We start from the raw sequence: 20,907 nt of genomic DNA, 5'->3' as shown, positions 1-20,907 counted from the left end.
ATAAGGTGCAGAGTCAGTCTTAAGAGGAATGAAGACATGGTACCTGTGTGAATATTTCAAGTGTATTTCTTGTAAACAACATATCACTGGATTCTGTTTTCTAAGCCATTCTTCTCTCCTCTTCCATTTAATTGGTGAGTTCATCCCATTCACATTTATAGTTATGATCATTAATTATGTATTTCCCCCCATCTTTTTCTTTCTCTTTGTTTTCTGCCCTGTCTTTATAAAGAAGAGTATAATGAGAGAAAAGAAGCATGCTCAGAACCACTGGTCTAGTTTTGGTGCAGCCTGCTTATGCTTTCCTCAGATTCTTATCTTTTCTTTTAAACTCTTCTTTTCAACTCATCTTTCTTAGTAAGAATTTGTTTTACTAAGGACTAATCCATTCCTTAATCTGCCTTCCCTCTTACCACTTACCACCATCACCTTTCCCTCCTGTTTCCTTTTATGGTGAAATATATTCATGTGAGAACTTCTGACATGAATTACAGGTATAATGCTCATCCCTCAAGTATCTATATGAATAATTTTTTTGACAATAACAATTTTTCTATGATGTTTCAAACACAAATCCTTAGAAGGCTGCACACTGTTCATACTGGCTTATCAGGTAAACATCTTAAAAATGGTAATATTCAGAGTCTAAGAAGAAATGTGACTTTAGAGTGAACACCATGTTCTTTTGACTTGAAGCTATCATCATAGTGGGGGGTACTAATTATCTAAGTCTCCTGCTTGACAAAGAAATTAATAGTAATAGTAGCTAGCATTTATATTCAAATAAAAATGCTTTACAAATATTATCTCATTTGATCCTCACAATGAACCCAGGAGGAAGGTGTTGTTATTATCTCTACTTTACGTCTGAGGAAACTATAGATCCAGTGACTTGTCCAGGGTGACACAGCTAATATGAGTCTGAGGCAGGATGTAAACTCAGCTCTTCCTGACTCCAAGCCCAACACTCCATCCCCTGAGCCACCTAGAATGTTATAACTGGGAGAGACTAAAGATAATCTAGAACAGCCTTCCTATTATATGTAGATGATAAGGAAGGCCCAAGAGAAATGAAATAACTTTATCTAAATTTACACATCCAGTAAGTGGTAAAGGTAGGACTTGATTCCAGGTCTACCAACTCTAAGTTGATGCTCTTCCCAGTTAACCACAATGTCTCTCTTGTATTAGACCACTGAAAATAAATGCACATTCAGGGTAGGTTTTCTGGGGTGTAGCAAATCAATTTTAAAGTATTGCTCTAATTCAGTAACTAGTCCATCACAGTCTTTCTAAACTCATGATATAGTTAAAATCATTGTTTCATTCATGGTTAATTCCTTAATGCTTGTTGAATATATAATGTGGGGAGTTCTCACTTGATTTCCACAGCAACCCTAGGAAACAGACTGGATCCTTATCCACTACAAGTTTTTAGAATTAAGAAACTAAGTGCTTAAGGGGCAGCTAGATGGCACAGTGGATAGAGTGCCGGCCCTGGAGTCAGGAGTACCTGAATTCAGATCCAGCCTCAGACACTTAATACTTGCAAGCTGTGTGACCCTGGGCAAGTCATTTGACCCCAATTGCCTCACTAAAAAAAAAAAAAAGAAACTAAGTGCTTAAATGATTCACTTAAGATTAGTTTGCTAATGGTAGATCTTGACCTAGAATCCAAGCATTCTGTATCCTAATTCAGTACTCTCTTAGTTTATGATACCATGATGACTTTCTTTAGGAATGGCTATTTCCTCCCTAAAGATAATACAATTTAGTAAAACCTCTCTTTCTTTTCTTCTTCTTTCTTTCTTTCTTCCTTTCTTTCTTTCTTTCCTTCCTTCTTTCTTTCTTCCTTTCTAATCCCCTTCAGAAGGCTCTATAATATTTCTAGGCTTGATGCAATCAGCATGATGTCTTTGGTAAACAGAAGCAACTGGAGGACCTCACCATGTATAGAGAATCTCTCTTTGATGTGCATTTGGACACATATCTTTTTTTGGTAATTTAAAAAAAATTAACAAATACAAAACGAGAAAAGGAAAAAAGGAATAATGTCATGTATTATCTACACTTAAGAAAGTGATGAAGAAAATCTCAGTAATGCAGATTAACAGTATATTTGGGGGGCAGCTAGATGGCGCAGTGGATAGAGCACCGGCCCTGGAATCAGGAGTACCTGAGTTCAAATCCGGCCTCAGACACTTAACACTTAACTAGCTGTGTGACCCTGGGCAAGTCACTTAACCCCAATTGCCTCACTAAAAAAAAAAAAAAAAAAAAAAAGTATATTTGGGGGCGGCTAGGTGGCACAGTGGATAAAGCACCGGCCTTGGATTCAGGAGTACCTAAGTTCAAATCTGGCCTCAGACACTTGATTTACTAGCTGTGTGACCCTGGGCAAGTCACTTAACCCCCATTGCCCAGAAAAAAAAAAAGTATATTTGATTACATTTCCCCCCAAAGAACTGGTTGTTAAACATTTACCAACACATTCTTTTTTTTTAATTATTTAGAATTTTCCCCAAGTTATACGTAAAAAAACCCCAAAATTTTTACATTGGTTTTTTAAAACTTTGCGTTCCAAATTTTCTTCCTCACTCCCTCCTCAACCTTCCCTAAGAAATTAAGCAATTCAATATAAGTCATACATGTGCAGTCATGCAAAACATCTTCACATTAGTCAGGTTGTGAAAGAAAATAGACAAAATAACTTTAGAATAACTTAACAATAAAATTATACTTCAATCTGTATTCAGATACCATAAGTTCTTTCTCTGTTGATGGTTTGCATTTTTCATACATCATTTCTTTCACAGTTACTATTAGAATAATACCATGTAACACAGGAGGACATAAGAGAGGATTCAACATCAAACAATAAATTTCCATTTCAAGAAAACCTATATAACAAATGCTACATATTATTTACGTAGTATACGTAGACTATGTATACCAGACAAGAGAAGAAGCTTAACGGCTTCCACATACACTGCCTTCGGCACATCCTTGGCATATCTTAGGATAGGATCACCAACACAGAAGTGCTCCAATGCGTGCAACTTCCAAGCATCTATACACTACTGAAACAAAGACAGCTACGCTGGCTTGGTCATGTGCACTGCATGCAAGATAGGCGCATTCCTAAAGACCTACTGTATGGCGAGTTAGCCTCAGGCCAAAGACCTGCTGGACACCCCCTCCCTCCCCCTTCTCTACAGAGATATATACAAACAAGACTCGAGGGCTCTGAGAATAGACATAGACAGCTGGGAGGAGATGGCCAAGGACCTCACCCGATGGAGTTCAGTACTCAGGAGTAGTTTGTGCGCAGCTGAGATGGGCCTCTAAGCTCTGGAGGAAGAAAAATGAATGAGACACAGGAACCGACGGGCAACAGAGAGTGCAGTTTTCCGATGTCCTGGTTGTGGCAGGAGCTGTGGCTCGCGTATCAGACTGCACAGCCACACTTTGGCCTGTGGCTCTTCAAGGTGCTGATCCATGGTCGTCCATGACTGGCGGAGGTCTACTACTACTACATATTATTTTCAAATCTGCCTAGCTTTTTTTTGTCTCCTTGTAGGTTCTCCTCTTTTTTCTGCTGTGTACTTTTTACTTTATTTTCCCCTCCCTCCTGCTCCCTCACCCTAAAGAAGGTTACAGTTAAACACAGATACACACATAAATATCTACAAATGTATATAATATATATGCACATATATACTTATACACATATATGGAAAACTGTACTATGCATATTTTCACTTGTGATCTCTTTCTCTGAAGGTAGATAGCATCTTTCTTTATAAGTCCATGCCTTTCCTTGTTTTTCAAAATCAACCAGCTCATCATTTCCTACACCACAATAGCCTAACACAGTCATATCCTATGTGAGATATTGTCTATGAAAGTTTGTTCCCATTTTCTGCATTCCTTCTATTCTTGGCTACATTGGTTTTATTTATGCAAGAAAATTTTAATTTAAAATAATTGAAATCACCCATTTTACACTTCAACAATTCTCTCACCTTATAATATAGTTTAAAACCTGATACTGCTAAATCTCCTTCATTTACATATGTTTCTTTGAAATTTCTTACCTTTTGTTCTTCCAAATGATTTTTGCTATCATTTTTTCTAACTCAGTAAGATAATTTTAAAGTAATTTAATTGGGATGGTATTGAATAGATTAGTTAAGTAAAATTGTCATTTTCTTTTATTATATTGGCTTTACCTACCCACAAACAATAAATATTATTACAATTACTTAGATCTGACCTTATTTGTGTAAAAAGTGTTTTATGTTTATATTCATATAGTTCCTGAGTCTGTTTTGGCAGGCATACTCTCAGGTATTTTATACTGTCTAGTTATTTTAAATGGTCTAAAACAATGTTGAATAATATTGCTGACAAATATTATAGTTTCCTTATTTTTCTCTTTTGATGGTCTATTTTAGTTTTAATTTTGTCTGAGATCATGATTACTACCCTTGCTTTTTTTCATAATGAAGTCTACATCTGTCCTTTATTTGATCTTTATGTGTTGTTTTCATTTTTATAGTGTTTCCTGAAAGCACTATGTTGTTGAATTCAAATTTTTAATCTGCAATCCATTTCCATTTTATGGGTAAATTCATCCCATTCACATTCTAAACTATAATTACTTGTGTATTTTCCTCCTTCCTATTTTTCCTCACTATCCTCACCCTATTTACCCTATCCCTCCTTATTTCTCTGCTTTTCTTTTACCCAATACCTTGCCCTCCCTCCTATTCCTTAACCTACCCATCCCTCTGCTTCCTTCCCTTATCATTTCTCCCCACCCTAACCCCTTGCCCTCATTTCTTTCTGAATTTAGAAGTCTTTTATACCTTTTATATATATATGATGTTCCCTCTTTAGCCTATTCCCATGAGAAAGTTTCAGCACTATCTACCTACTAGGCTCCTCTGTATTAATTCTTTCTTTTATGCCACATTTGTATGAGATAAATACTCCTTTTTATAAGTACTCCTTTTTTTCTCTCCCTACAGCTTTTTTAGAATCACCCCATAATACACTGCCTAGCCCAAGTCTTTCAAACTACCCAAATAATGATACCAATCATGAGTACTGATAACATTTACACATATAAGAAGTAAACAATTTGACCTTATTGAGTCCCTTATAATTGGTCTTTAATGTTTACCTGGTTCTGACAGTTTTGTCACAAATACCTGGAAAGTTTTCAGTTCATTAAATGTCCTTATTTTTTCATTCAGGGTTATATATATATATATATATTTGGATTTCTCTCCAAACTTATTTTAAACTTGTTTTTCCCCTGTATTGCTTCTTGCTGTTACATGAAGTAGTACTATTCATAATCTTCCATTATCCTTCTCAGTAAGACTTTACAAATGATTTTATAATCTAAGAATTGGTGCTTGCCTTTGGATTCCATATATTGTTACTTAAGACAGCATCAAGTACTTGATGACTGATAATTTATTTCTAGTCTATTTAAATTTCCTAATTATGGAAGTTGATTTACATTTGTTAGACTTCTTTAAGAAATGCTTATAGTCAGTATTAATGTCTATTCCTCCATCCATTGCCCATTTTTCAGATTAACAAATTATATAAGTGGGTCAGGTTAGAGTTATTTTGAGTTGTGTGCTTTTTATTTTATTATTATTATTTTTTTTTTTGCGGGGCAAAGAGGATTAAGTGACTTGCCCAGGGTTACACAACTAGGAAGTGTCAAGTGTCTGAGGCCAGATTTGAACTCAGGTCCTCCTGACTTCAGGGCCGGTGCTTTATCCACTGTGCCACATAGCTGCCCCCTTTTTTATTTTTCAACCTTGATGTTAATTCTACTTTTTAGCTTTAATAAGTCAATGACTAAGTAGCACAGTAGATAGAGTACCGGCCCTGAATTCAGGAGGACCTGAGTTCTCTTAACCCCAATTATCTCACCAAAAAAAAAAAAAAAGTCAATGACCTCACTTTATACAGTAGATAGCTAATTTGGTAACTTCCATATCTACAATGAATGATTTCCTCTCTATTAAAATATAATTAATTTAATTAAAATGTTCTTTGATCCTGGCTATATTTGTTATCTCTCAAGTCTTTCTTCAAAGAAATCATTCATCGTCTACAAATTTGAAGCTTTCTCATTTCTTACTCTTAAATCATATTTTCTGAAATATTTTTCATTGTTCTCCCCTATACTCATCTTTGTCAAATAAGATAATATTTATAAAGTATGTAGAACAGTACTTGGTACATGGTAGATGCTAACCATATAAATGCTTATTCTATTCCCCACTTCGTATTGAAATCACTATGTATCAAAACTTATATTGATTTAATTTGGAAGGTCTTATCAAGCTATTCACAGAATTGCTTTATCTCCTCATTTTCTGCAGCAGATGTTAGCAGGTGAGTTGCAAGTCTTTCATCACCATGAAAGAAGTGACCTTTTGCTAATACCCCTCATGAACAGTGCAAGAAGGGATGACAGAGTGTCCCATGAAATGATGGGTTTTTGGTAGCTTTTTAGTACAAAATTAGACCAATTTTATTAATCTTCCTACTTGCCTATCCAAGGACAATCTCTGGGCCACCCCATCATTTAGCTATGACTGCCTTTTGTCTTTCAGTTTCAATTGAAGAGTGAATGTCAAGATTGATACTATTTGATTTCTCCATTTATAGGTACTTTTTTGGTCATTGGACAAGTCTCACATAGTGTATCAGCTTCTAAGTTAATGTTTATATATAGCTTGTTTCTGTAAGGGGCTAAAATTCTAGCTATACTATCTAAAATCTAATGAGTGGTTGCCAATAAATTATAAGCTTTATCAAGAGTATTTAATTGTTTAAGTATTTATTAAAGAGCATTAGGATCAGAGAGAAAGGTAAAAATCTATTTCTAAGAGACCCCATTATCTGACCTGCCATGGCGAGGTCAGGAACAAAAAGAGCAAGCACCCCTCCACCAGCGTCTGCTTCCTATTTTGTGTCCTCCTCCCAGAAATGGGAGGCTCCTCAAGTTGATTGGCTGGTAGCTTTGATAGAGAGTACCCACGAGCAAATGTCACTTCCTGACGCCAAGGAACTGACCACATGGCTTGCCCTCAGATGCCTTCTCCTTATGGCGGAGCTTTCCTACAGTAGCTCCCCAGCAGGTGGCATCTTTCCAATTGTTATAGTTCTCTTTTCTGTCACTGTCACAGTCACTCTAGAAGTAGAAGGGGCCATTTGGGATTGAGAACATTTTGTAAATTTCTTTATTTCATGTATTTCTATTATAAAAATTAATCACCCATTATCCAGACGATTGAGCTTCTCCTTACTTAGATAAGTTGCTTCTTGTGAAGCAGACAGTCTGTTGCCAAGACAAGTACTCAAAGCCTTTCCAGCATTATAGTATTTATCAGAGCTTATGCTCTTCTGATTTAGTCTTTTTTTTTTTTTTTGGTGGGGCCATGAGGGTTAAGTGACTTGCCCAAGGTCATACAGCTAGTAAGTGTCAAGTGTCTGAGGTCAGATTTTAACTCAGGTACTCCTGACTCCAGGGCTGGTGCTTTATCCACTGTGCCACCTAGCTCCCTCCTGATTTAGTCTTCAGAAACCCTTTATACTCCTAGTTGACCATGTAGGGTTTAAGGTTAAGAATCATGGATCTCGCCAAGGTGAGAGCCAAAAAGAAGTAGCAAAAAGAGCCATAGTAAAATGACTTTTTAAAAAGAGGATAAATGGATGAAACTTATACTTCTAACAGCAGGAGGAAACCTAGGATATATACCTGTGAAGCAGGCTGGCTACATGGGGAGTTTAGAGCAACAGGAGTTTGATTTGGTTAGAACTCTCCCTGAGCCAACTCATAGTAGTACTTTTTATATGAAATTGAGTTCTTTGTTTAGGAACCAACTCAAACAGAAAGCAGGTATCAAGCACTGGTTCATCACTTGGGTGTTATAAACCATACAAGGACAAATAAAGAAATTCCGCCAGCCAGGTTCAGGCAAAGGTCACAACATGTCTGAAACAGAAAGAGACCTTTTGTTCAACTTGCATTTCCATAATAAATTCCTCCATAAAATTCCTTGTCTTCTACATTACCAAGGCATGATGGTTTAGCATTTTAAAATACCTCTAATTCATCATTCCCGATATTAGTTATTTCCCTAGAAATGCTGATACCTAAATACTTCATGGATTCATATTGTCTTGGGCATAGATATTGTATTAATCTATTCTATTATTTTTAATTAGTTGACTAACTAAAGGTATATTGATAAGTATAATATGTTTATTGATTAACTATATGTATAGTATAGCAGGTATAATATATTAATTGATGGACAAGACCAAATAGCGGGTATGATATATTGATTGACTAATTTGATTAATTGACCAACTGTATAATGATAGGCAAGTATAATAGATTGATATATTGATAATTACTAGCGGTCAATGCCCCTATAAAACCATTAGCTGATTAATACTGATTGGGGAAAAATAAGGGTCTAATCATCTATTTCAATCTCCCAACTTCAATCCAAAGAAAAACCTGTCTTTCTCTGGATTATTACTAGAGGGCACAAAGAGCAGTCCTTTATGTACAACACAGAACAAGAGGGGGCAGTCCCCTACTGAGGCACAAGGATGAATTGGAGAAGAGGGGGAAAGGAACAACTTATGCTAATTATGTTCCAATGATTAGGCAATAATATAATACCCAATGGTGACTTTTGTAAAATCTGCCTGAATTAAATGTTCAGGGATGCTTAATTACAAGGGTCAAATCTCTTCTTAGCAAAGCATGCCTGACAGGATATATGTATCAGGGGACCGGAGGGCACCTGTTCTAATGCATTAGCAAATGCATCATCTGCTCTACATACAAGATCAGGAGACCCTCTGCAGCTAATGAAGCCACTCAAACACTTCTAACAAACTATCACATCAATGCTTGATGAGAAGCAAAACACCTGCAGACCACACACACAAACACACACACACACACACACACACACACAGGCTTAAAGTGCTATAGCAGTGGAACTGGAGGAAAATATGGGATGGAATGAGGCTCATGGGCAAAGGAACTGTTGCATGGTACTGGTGGTGTGGAGAAGGGCGAGGTAGGAGTTGGGAAAGGATTACCAAAAGTCCAGTAACAGGTAGATCAGGAACCACTTATGCAGGAGGTGAAGAAGTCTCAGGCACAGTGCTTACAGGAACAGCGGGTGAGATGTGCGAGGATGATGGCTGAGTGTCAGAGCCAAGACTTCTCAGTAGAAGTTTATGATACTCCATAAGTATAAAAGGCTAATGTGCATGCCCTTCAGGAAACACGTTCTAAGATGGCAGGCTGCACAACTAAGGTGAGAGGCGAAGGTCACTGAACAATTTTATTACTGAACTGACATACAGGGCTTTGTTGGCTTCTTTGCTGCAGACTTAGAAGAGTTACCACAACTATCACAACATAAGGCCCCGTAATGAAAGCCTATGGCAAATCTACCACAGAATGTGCAAAGGAAGATTAGCTGCTGTGGAAAGACTCATCTTGCCTCAGGCCTAGCTAGAGGAGATGGGAATGAAGAATGAATCTTAGAGGAGTCTGAGGATGCTGTGGGTAAGACAAGAGAAGGCATGTCTTCCCTTGGAGCAGAAGTGGGAAATTGCAGGGGAGAGTCAGAAGTTTAAGCCAATGCCCCGAAGAGAAAAGGGTCAGAAAAAATTGGTCTTATCTAGTATGACCATACCTGAGCCTGAGCTGGTCACATTTGGGCTTGGGTTGGCCATTCTTCTTGTTGGGTTTTGTTTTTTTTTTTTTTTTTTTGCAGGGCAACGAGGGTTAAGTGACTTGCCCAGGGTCTCACACACACAGCTAGCAAGTGTCAAGTGTCTGGGTCCAGATTTGAACTCAGGTCCTCCTGAGTTCAGGGCCAGTGCTTTATCCACTGTGACACCTAGCTGCCCTCAGGGTTGGCCATTCTTGATCCTGATGGGGTCCTTGCAACCCCATACCTACACAATAACATTTTTAGGAGACAAACAGAATAACATCCCCTAGTGTAGGGATTAATGTGGCAACTGCCTTGCCCCTTGTATGCAAACACTTTCTTCCTTATAGGATGCCAACCAAAGAAAGAAGCACACACCCCACAAGTGAGGGCATCATGATTACATCCAACAGGAGTCTTCCCACACACTTGACAAATCAAATTCCAGCTATTTACCTTTCTTCTTTCAGAATTTTCTGGTGGTTGGTTAATATCAAAAGACATAACATAATAATGCTCATCATTGTTAGTAGGGGTATATGATTCTTCTGTCTGTATGAAAGACGAAAAGGGGAAATTAGGTGAACCAGTAGAAATAACCAAGGGATTCAGGTTCCCTGTGGGAAAAACAGAGGGAATCAGATCCTCTTTGGAGTAGTCAATCTTCAGTTAGAAAGCCATCAGGTAAAGTAGCTAAGTAAGTAAAAGTCTGTGCCAACTTAGAGTAATAGAGAAAGAGTGGGAGCTTAGGGGTCAGTAAAGAAGGAAACAGTAAGCTGTTTCTAGCATTCCACAGAGTACGTAATGTCTTGTATAAGGGCTGCTGCTTATTGGGATCAAGAATCTAGCTGTTCTTTAAAAGAGCTATTAATGGGTTGCCCCAGCCCAAGCAGAGCCTGTCCCTCACCCCCAGTGTTTAGCAAGGCTTCTCTGGGATGCAGCCCATGGAGGGGAGAGGACCCCAACCCTGAGGTTGCCGGTGGGTGACCTCCCTTTTAGGCAGTCTTTCCTCTTTAGGCCCACACAGCCACTTACTGTGAGAAGCTCCAACCCCCAAAGTCTGAAGGGCCATCTTCTCTGGATGGCTTAGTTTTTCCTGACAATCTCTCCCTGGAGAAGCTGGGGTTAGAGGGGCTTTGGGGAGCCTCCCCATGGAGGGTGGGGCCCAGGAGCTGCCTTTACTTCATTTGTCATCTGCTTCTTGTACTGAAACATCCATCCAATAAACTTGCCAGCCATGCCTCTCCCCTCCCCCAAAAATGAGCTATTAAAATTTTCAAAAACCTGTGACAATTAAAAATATGAGAGATGTGGTTTCCAGACAATTTAATCATTTTATTAATAGGCCAGTTGTTTATTGATAAAAGGAGGTTCAATGGCTGTCTCTCTCAGGCCAAAGATCCCTCATGGGCATGGGGTCTTGGTTCATATATCCTCCCAACTATAGGAGATCCATCACATAGCAATCAAATCTAATTGTTTAACCTCATTCAAATCTAATTGGTTTTGGGGTTGGGTGGCTTGCCCAAGGTCATGCAGCAGCTGGTGGGTGTTTTATGTCTGAGGCCGGATTTGGGCTCAGGTTCTCCTGGGTCCAGGGCTGGTGCTTTGTCCACTGTGTCACCTAGCTGCCCCATAATGGCATCTTTAAAATAAAATTAAGGGGTAAAAGGACTGCACTGGGAGAAAGGGAAAGGGAAAGGGAAAGGGAAAGATGGAAGGGGGTAAAGTATCTCATAAAAGAAACAAGAAAAAGCTTATGGAGTAGAGGGGAAGATGGGGGAAGAGTGGGAGATTGAGTGAGCCTTACTCTCATCAGAATTGGCTCAAAGAGGAAATAGCATACACACTCAAATGGGTATAGTAATATATCTTGCCCTGTGGGAAAGTAGGAGGGGTGAAGGAAAGGAGGGAAGATTGGGGGAGGGGGTAGTCAGAAGCAAAACACTTTTGAGGAGGGATAAGGTGAAAGAAGATAGAAAATAGAGTAAATATCAAGGGGAGGGAATAGGATGGAGGGTAATACAGTTAGCAATAGTAACTGTGGGGAAAAAAAAAAAAGATTTGAAACAAGTTTTCCTGATAAGCCTCAGTTCTCAAACACATAGAGAACTGAGTCAAATTTGTTAAAAAAGAGAGCCATTCAGGGGGCAGCTAGGTGGCGCAGTGGATAGAGCACTGGCCCTGGATTCAGGAGTACCTGAGTTCAAATCCGGCCTCAGACACTAGGCAAGTCACTTAACCCTCATTGCCCCACTTAAAAAAAAAAAAAAAAGAGAGCCATTCCCAATTGATAGATGATCAAAAGACATGAAGTTTTCAGATAAAATAATCAAAGCCACCTATAGCCATATGAAAAAATGCTCTAACTCACTATTGATTGGAGAGATTCAAGTCAAAACAATTCAGGGTACTACCTCACACCTATTGGATTGAATAATAGGACAGCAGAGGAAAATGACAAATGTTGTGGAGGATGTGGGGGAAATGAGACATTAATATACTTTTGGTAAAATTGTAAATGGATTCAAACATTCTGTAGAACAATTTGGAACTATGACCAAAGGACTATAAAACCATGCATACTCTTTGACCTAGCAATACTACTACTAGGTTGATACCCTTAAAGAGATTTTTTTTTAAGTTGAATTCAAAATTGGGGTGATGCCCATCAATTGGGGAATGACTGAACAAACTGTAGGATGAGATGAGGATGGAATACTATTGTGCTGTAAGAAATGATGAGCAGGATGCCATCAGAAGGACTTATGAAAAATGTAATCCATCTACAGAGAAAGAACTGATGGTATCTGAATACAGATTGAAGTATAATTTATTTTGTTAGTTCTAATGTGGAAATGTTTTACAGGACTGCACATGTATAATTTATATTGAATTTCTTGAGTTCTTAAGGAGGGGTGGGGAGGGAGGAAGGAAGACAATTTGGAATACAAAGTTTTAAAAAATCAATGTGAAAATTTGTTTTTACATGTAACTTTGGGAAAATGCTAAATAAATAATAAATATTTATAGAAAAAAATCTAATTGGTTGAAATGATTGGAGGTGAGTTATATTAAAATGAAATCCATGGATGACATTAGAGAAAGGATGTAAGACTCTTCACCCAAAATACTTTTCATCTAGGTGTGCCTGTGTAGGCCACCTTCAATCTATCTAAAAAAAATAATTTGTCTCCAGCCACTACTCTTTTGTAAGGTCGAGTTGGGCTTGATCCAGGTGAAGAGATTTGATAGACTCTCTCAAGGAGAGCTTGCCTTTGAATGGGAGGGGAGGGGGAGGGGAGAAAGGACTTAGAAAGAAGGGGTGATCACTGGGTCCCCTCTTAAAGATAGCAATGGTTTGTGAGAAATAATTATTAATAATGGCTAACTTTTTTACTTGAAGTGATAAATCAACAATGGTCTTAGGTAAATCAGAAACAGCTACTCATTGTGATTCTGCTAAACCTTGAAGAAGTTGGGATGACGGTTCAGGACCAGGGCCTCTAGTTCACTTTCTCTTATTTGTCAAGCCCAGCTGAAGACATTTTTCCAGGTGGCATATTGGACACTTTCATTGATGGGAAAGAGTGCAATTATTAGTAGAAAAAAAAGCATTTGTAATTAGTTTCCTTTCTTAGTGCTCCACAAAACAAAAACAAAAACAACAAACCAACCCCATAAAACTTTGCAGCCTTCACAGGGATAAGCTTCCATAATAAAAGCCTAAAGCAAAATCCCCACACATATCACAAGTAATCTCAGGAAGAAAAGAAAATGCAGTTTCAAGAGGTGTTGGAACAGGGTACAGTTCTTTGAGAAACAATATAGAGTAAGTGGATGGACTACCAGCTTCTTCCTTGACTGGGGAAATAAAAAAGGAAGGAAAAAAAATCAAGAGTGAATTTTTGATGAAAATCTAGTAACTAACTTGGAAGTACATGTGGTGTGGCAGTGACTGCATATCCAAACAAAGAATAATAGAACACCAAATGGCCAAGGTCCATTTAAGAATAAGGGAGAAGATTCCTACTCCCTGAAAGAGGGAGGCAATCCAGGGATCCCATGATGAAGGGTCCCACCATCCTGTACTGTTTGTAGGTATGTGAGTCTGCTGTGCTATCTGTTAAGTGTCATTTAAACTTTTTTGAAGCTTTTCAGTGTTGGTAACAATATCACCTGAATGATTAACATTAGAACAGTAAGATTGATTAGTTACAGCACAGGCACCTCCCTGTGCAGCAGTCAGGATATTCAAAGACATTCCATTTTTCATTGCTACGTGAGCCACAGAGTCAATTTCTGTTTGTAGCCCTGAAATAGCTGCAGCAGCATTCTGAATAATGGCAGAGGTGTCCAGAGCAAGATTTTCCAATTCAATATAGAGGTTTCTGACAGTTTGTTCCACCGTCATCCCTAAGCTAGCAATGAGAGCCCATATTTCGATGTTGGATTGTGATCCTCCCAAAAACTACTCCATTTTTGATACCACTACCACGCTACCATGTTTCTGGTGCTTCTAATCCCTATAAATCCTACAGATTAATTAGTCACAGTTATCAGTGGAATAAAATAGACGATCCCACATGTCCCATACCAACCTGGGGGGAGGGAAGAAAAGGCAACACCAGGACAGCCAAAAAACTTACCTGGAGTTACTTGACCCCAGGGTAAGTCAGGAATGTTGGTAGTTCCATTAGTAAAGTTGTATCCACTATACATGACTGTTGCAAAAGAAAGGTTGTAATTGTCCTGTAAATTCTTTGCCAGGGCACATATAAAAGATGAAACATTATTAGGTTTGAGAATAATGAAAGTAAAATTACACCTTACTGAATTACATTTATTCCAGAATTTATGATTCTATTTTTGTTTATGCAAAATATAAAATTTGGCAAAGGGTGAGCTACCATGAATGGAAGGGGCCTAGCTTTAACATTAGCTGAGATTGGGGCAGCTAGGTGGTGCAGTGGATAGAGCACCAGCCCTGGAGTCAGGAGGACCTGAGTTCAAATTCGGCCTCAGACACTTAACACTTACTAGCTGTGTGACCCTGGGCAATTCACTTAACCCCAATTGCCTCACTAAAAAAAAAAAAATTAGCTGAGATCACATTGTCATGTGTCAAGATGTGAAACCTTATAAAACTGAAGGGGCCTGATTCTCATAGAAACAGGAAAGTGTTCTGGGAGCTGTCATTAATGGCACATTTGACAAAGGTAAAAGGAGCAAATGACCCAATGAACGAAACAATTTTTGTGTTGTACCTGTGGCATAGTTTCTCCTGAATCAACAGGAACAACTACACAAGACTCAGGTGAATTTCAGTGCTTTTGTTGACAAAGTCAATACCCTTGTTCCAATCATCTTAGCATGATGCAATTTATGGCCTATTGGCTTGCATTGCAATAGTGTATTTAGGGCATTTCATTTTTGGATGTGTAAGTATCTTCCATTGAATGTGAAATATCAGAACTATGGTCATAAATGACTAAGGGAAACATTCCCTTCTCAGAAGTAGAATTTGGCCACCAAACAACCTCTGTTCTATTTAAACTTTGGATGGGATTGAGTTCCTGAAGTCTTTGTCTGATATCAGCACAAATAAGGCCTCCAGCATTTGTAGGGTCACAAATGTGTACGATACCATTTATAAGATTTTGTTCAGGGGCAGCTAGGTGGTGCAGTGGATAAAGCACTGGCCCTGGATTCAGGAGCACCTGAGTTCAAATCCAGTCTCAGACACTTGACACTTACTAGCTGTGTGACCCTGGGCAACTCTCGTTGCCCTGAAAAAAAAAGACTTGAAGAAAGATCACTTATGGTATATTTTTTTGTTTTTGTTTTTGTTTTTGCAGGGCAATTGGGGTTAAGTGACTTGCCCAGGGTCACACAGCTAATAAGTGTTAAGTGTCTGAGGCCAGATTTGAACTCGGGTATTCCTGAATCCAGGGTCGGTGCTCTATCCACTGCACCACCTAGCTACCCCCTTGTATTATATTTTGAGGAGACCCAAAATTCACTATTTCCCAGAGCAAAGTGTCCAATATAATAGTAATTGCAAATGTCAAACTCCAACGGCCCTCTTTAGAGGAAATTCCTCCATTCTATAAGATTTCTGTTCTTCTACAGATTTCAGCTCATCAATTTATTTAATATCGTCTATATCACCAATTCCCTTTTGGATGTCAGGGCTTATACATGTCAAATGATACCTGCCTCTATATCCTCTGCAGTTCTTGTTCCAAAGTCCAAAATCTTCTATAGAGGAGTTTTCACTAGTCTGCTTATATTTGATAAGGACCACACTGGGGTGTGTCAGGTCTTGGAATATGACTCTTGAAATTTGACTCTTAGCTGAATCAGGAACATGCCTGTCCCAGACAACAAAACATTTGCAGCTTTGAAAATCCATAAGCCACTTAGATCAGTGACTACCATAATGCTAATAGCACAAAAATCCAAAAGAGAGAGAGAGAGACAACTTCTCCATTCTTCAAATGAATAACTTGAAAGGTGGGTATTTTTTTTTATGACTTTTGGCAGTTATAGCAGAATGAATTGTTAAATTGGTAGGATCACTTGTAAATAGTTGTAGGGAAGCTTACTAATAGAATTATCATAGGTAGGTTCATTAGGAGTCAAGTTATGGAAAATCAAGGGATCAGAAAAATTCCAATTTGTAGTAGACCCAAACATTTCTAGTGATTGTCTTAAGACCAAGCAGGTTTCTCAATATGTTCCCTAATGAAGGGGTAGTGCCATTAGAATTTTGTATAGGCTTAGGCTTGGATTTGATGGGCTTATCTGTAGGAGGAAGTTTGCCAACAAGAGCACATGGTGCCTATTACACTACCCCCTTCTTGGAAGAACTTGCACTTTCACTGGTAGGTTTTAGGAGTACCAGTGACTATTTCCCTTGCTAAGGGAAGAAAGCTTTCCAGAGTAGCAAAAGAGAGACCCATCATTCTGCTTTCAATTTATTATGTTTGGATTGTAAGTAAGACTTTCATCCTGCCTAGTCTTGCAGTTAGTAGGATAGACACCTGAACAGAGCAGGGGCATTGTAGCCACAAGTAACATCAAATTATATAACAAGGGTGGCTTCTTCCTTCCCCGAATCACAAAGACAATCAGTAGAAGGAGCAGCTAGGTGGCGCAGTGGATAGAGCACCGGCCCTGGAGTCAGGAGGACCTGAGTTCAAATTCAACCTCAGACACTTAACACTTACTAGCTGTGTGACCCTGGGCAAGTCACTTAATCCCAATTACCTCACCAAACAAACAAACAAAACAGAATGAGCTGCAACTCCAGTGTCAACAAAGCAAACATATGGGGTGTCTGCAACTTTAAGAATGGTAATGAGTTATCCAGTTAGGGGAGAGGTTAAGGTGGGGATAACAGGAATAAGAATGTAGGAAATAAAAATACCATCCCCTGCCTCTTTCCTGCAACTTCATGCATAGAAGATTCCCTGTTATTCAGACCCTCTCTCATTTTGCTCCTGGATTCTCCTATGTCCATTATTCCCTTCCATGAGGGAAGAAGGGCTGCCTGAATCCACTCTCTCTTTGTGTAATACCAATCTAGATTTGGCCCCCTGAGTTCTGGGGAATCCAGGGTTCTCTTGGTTTTGTCTTTTTATCACACAGTCCCTGGCAAAGTGCCTTCTCTTCTCACAATAATGAAAATCTTTACTGGTGCACTGAATTAACGGAGGCTAGAAAGGGGCCATTGGATGGTCAGCGATATGGATAGGCACAAGGAGAGAGCTAGGCTGAGATTTTTTGTTTCGACTTCTCTCCTGTGTCTGCTCTATCTCTCACTAGTTTTTTCCCCTCATAAACATATTGTGCTAACTTTTTAAGTTCCCCTATGGCTTTCTCATGCCATCCTGGACAGTATTTAAGAAAGTAGTCCCTCATCTTAGAAATGATTGGTTAACAAAAGCTGCATTCATAATTCTTGCATCCCGTGGATTTAAGGGATCTAATCAGTCAAAATGCTTTCCACTCTTATACAATCTATCATAAAACCTCATGGGGTTTCCCCCTCTTTCTGAATGATCTTCTGAAATTGACTAAAATTATCTGGTTGCTCTATGAAAAGTTCCATGCCCCAAGTAAGATATCCCTAGCCTATTGTGAAGGGACAAACTGTGTGGGTTGGTTAGGGTCTCAGTGGGGATCTTGCATTGGCCAAGTTCCCTGTCATTCTAGACCCACAATTTGTCTATTTGTTATTTGAATAACTCCTGCTTTTTCTTCTGGGGATAACGGGGCATTCATGAGATGAGTCACATCTCCCCAGGTGGAATTATAGCTATGAAAGATGGTTTAAATTGATTTATAACTGCAACAGAATCTTCATCAAACCTAAGTGTCTGATGGTTTAAATGGATGGTGTTCTTTACTAAACACAAGACCTCCTATATATCTGATATACTTGGTTTATAAGAGGAAAGATAGTAGCAGACTGTTCTGCTTTCTGAATTTTTGTCAAGGAAAAGGGGAGTTTGGGGTGTAAAAGCAGGGGCTGGGGAGAGGAAGGAGGGGGAGAAGAGGAAAAGTCTGGCAGAGTTAGAGAGGTGGGGAATGGCTGGCTTTTAGTAGTGCCTCCCAGCAATAGAATAACTCATTTGTTCTAAACTAGTCTTTTGAGAATGTTCAAAGAAATTTTGTAACTTTCTGAGGGTAAAGTAATTAAAGGTTTGGCCTTTACATGCTTGGCATGGCCAATACAGTTCCCCTGAATCCTTTGTATTCTCAAAGCAGATTTTGCACAATTTGATGGTTGTTTTTGTCATCCTCTGATGGACAGGGAGACCACCCCTGTCCCAGGCTATCAAAAACTTGAGACTGCCAGGCTCATTTGTTCCTCATCTGGGTTGTTCAGCTGCCACTCTGCAATCTTTCCAGACCTAGCCATGCCCATAAAGTCACTGCTAAGGTTGTTGCTTGGTCACTTTCTGATTTCTATGGCTACTACTATCGGCTCCAGTGGACTTTGCTACCAACTCTGGTTCTTGCTTTGGACCTCTTATGGAATGTCTATGGAGCTCTCAAACTCATAGGTCAAGTGGATACTCCCATCTAGGAATATTCATTTGCCTAAGATCATAATGGAATAAAGAGAAACAATGTCATGTATTCATGGACACATGGGAGCTGGGTAGGGGAATTTGGCCAACTGCCCTTCCCCCATCCAACATCTTCTTTTTTTTTTTACAAAGATAATAGTTTATTTTCAGTTTAAAGAAATACGTATTTGGATACAAAAAGGCAATACATGTGGGGATTACTTTTTTTATAAATAAGAACACTATCATTTCATGCAAAGAACACACAAATAAGGTATATGGGAAGGCAGACAGAAAATACACTCAAAAGTTTTAAGTCTTTTTTCCATTCACTTTACTTATTAGGTAAATCGCCGCTTACTTTGATCTGGTAACAATTCCATCATGTCCACTTTCTTTGTGAGCTCAGCATCCACAGAATTCAGTTCTCGCTTTGCTTCTTCGATTTTCACTTGAGCAAGAGACGGATTCGGCATTAAGTCTAAATAGGATTCCAATTTCTTCTTCAAAGGTGCAGTCTGTTGTTTAAGTTCAGCCAGTTTCAACATTTCCATGGAGTCTGACAGTAAATACAATGTTTCCATAGTCTTGCACCTCTCTGAAAGTGCCATTAATGACTGATGTGACAGAGAAGCATCCATTCCTCGAGCTGAAAGCTGCTCCTCTGCAGCTTTGATTCTTAACCTGAGGTCATCAGATTTGGCTTTTAGGAAATCTATATTCGAAATTTTACTGTCAACTTTGGCTTTTTCCATGGAAAGATGCAGCTCTGCTTTCTTGAGGTCCTCTCGTAGACATTTTTCTAGTATTAGAGTTGCATTTAGATTTTTTCCCAGTTTGCTCAATTCAACCTCCATTTCTTCATTTCTGGCTTTGGTGCGAAAAAGATCAGCAGCCAAACTATTCACTGCAGGGATAAAACTAGCTAGGGAGGTATCCTTTGTTTCAAGCACCAGTGCACTGTCAACTAAAGCATTAAGATAGCTGCTTCCAATACTAGAGAGACTGGTGAAAGACAGATTGACACTTTCCATGAGAAGATCTTGGAGATACTTGGCTTCTGATTCATATTCTCTTGCCTTCTGTTTCCAGTCTTCTACTACCAAGGAGACATCCCTGTCTCGTGCTGTGTTGCATTCTGAAAGGTGATACAAGATATCTGTGGTCCGTGGATTCACCTCATATTTGGGAATGGGCCGATCACCAAAAATCTTTTTCAACCATGAGGCAATCTTCTCAGCCTTTTCCTCCTCTTCTTTCTGCTCCTCCTCTTGTCCGTCCATAGCCTCCGACCCGCCACGGCCCGTGATGCTCCGCCCAACATCTTCTTTTTTAATCATAACACTGTACTTACGCCTTAGTCACTTATGACTGGCAACTAGTTCATCAAGGATTTCATTGTACTTAGATTGGAAGCAGGAAGAGAATATCTAAGCATGCTTTAAGGACTAGTCCCTCACTGGCCAGTAAACTTCCTTGACCTCATCATAATAGTAAGGCATGGGATAATTTTATTTGTTTGTTTGTTTAAGTGAGGCAAGTGGGGTTAAGTGACTTGCCCAGGGTCACACAGCTAGTAAGTGTTAAGTGTCTGAGGCCGGACTTGAACTCAGGTACTCCTGACTCCAGGGCTGGTGCTCTATCCACTGCACCACCTAGCTGCCCCTGCATGGGATAATTTTAAGGATCAACTTATAAAATAAAACACTATCCCTTCTACCATCCAATAAAACTTCACTTCATCTCCTACACTTTTAAGATGTATTGCTAGAAATAAAGAGCTACAAGGAAAGAAATGTCTGGTGCATAGAGAAATACATGTGTGGAAGAATCCATGAGGACACTTTTCCAGAAGAGTGTCGGAAGGTCCTGAATATAATGACACTGAGGAAGATGACAAAATATTAAATTGACTATATGTTAACATCTGGGAAACAACTGGTTACTGATATAAGTTATTTATGAATCAGCTATCTATATGTGGTAAAATCATTGACTAGCCAGAGCAAATGTCAATATATATATATATATATCTGTTAAAT

The 20,907-nt window shown here is 38.9% G+C and overlaps 1 protein-coding gene across 1 annotated transcript; it reads right to left on the bottom strand.

Moving 5' to 3' along the window:
- Positions 1-19,196: 19,196 nt before the first annotated feature.
- On the bottom strand, positions 19,197-20,148 carry LOC122735522 (HAUS augmin-like complex subunit 1). Its single transcript, XM_043977118.1, has one exon. The coding sequence runs from the start codon at positions 20,146-20,148 to the stop codon at positions 19,207-19,209; it is 942 nt and encodes a 313-aa protein (XP_043833053.1). The 3' UTR covers positions 19,197-19,206.
- Positions 20,149-20,907: the final 759 nt, after the last annotated feature.

Source organism: Dromiciops gliroides, chromosome 1 (genome assembly GCF_019393635.1).
Source record: "Dromiciops gliroides isolate mDroGli1 chromosome 1, mDroGli1.pri, whole genome shotgun sequence".
NCBI lineage: Eukaryota > Metazoa > Chordata > Mammalia > Microbiotheria > Microbiotheriidae > Dromiciops > Dromiciops gliroides.
The sequence above is the reverse complement of the archived record's forward strand: the minus strand, read 5'-3'. Positions and strand labels throughout refer to the sequence as shown.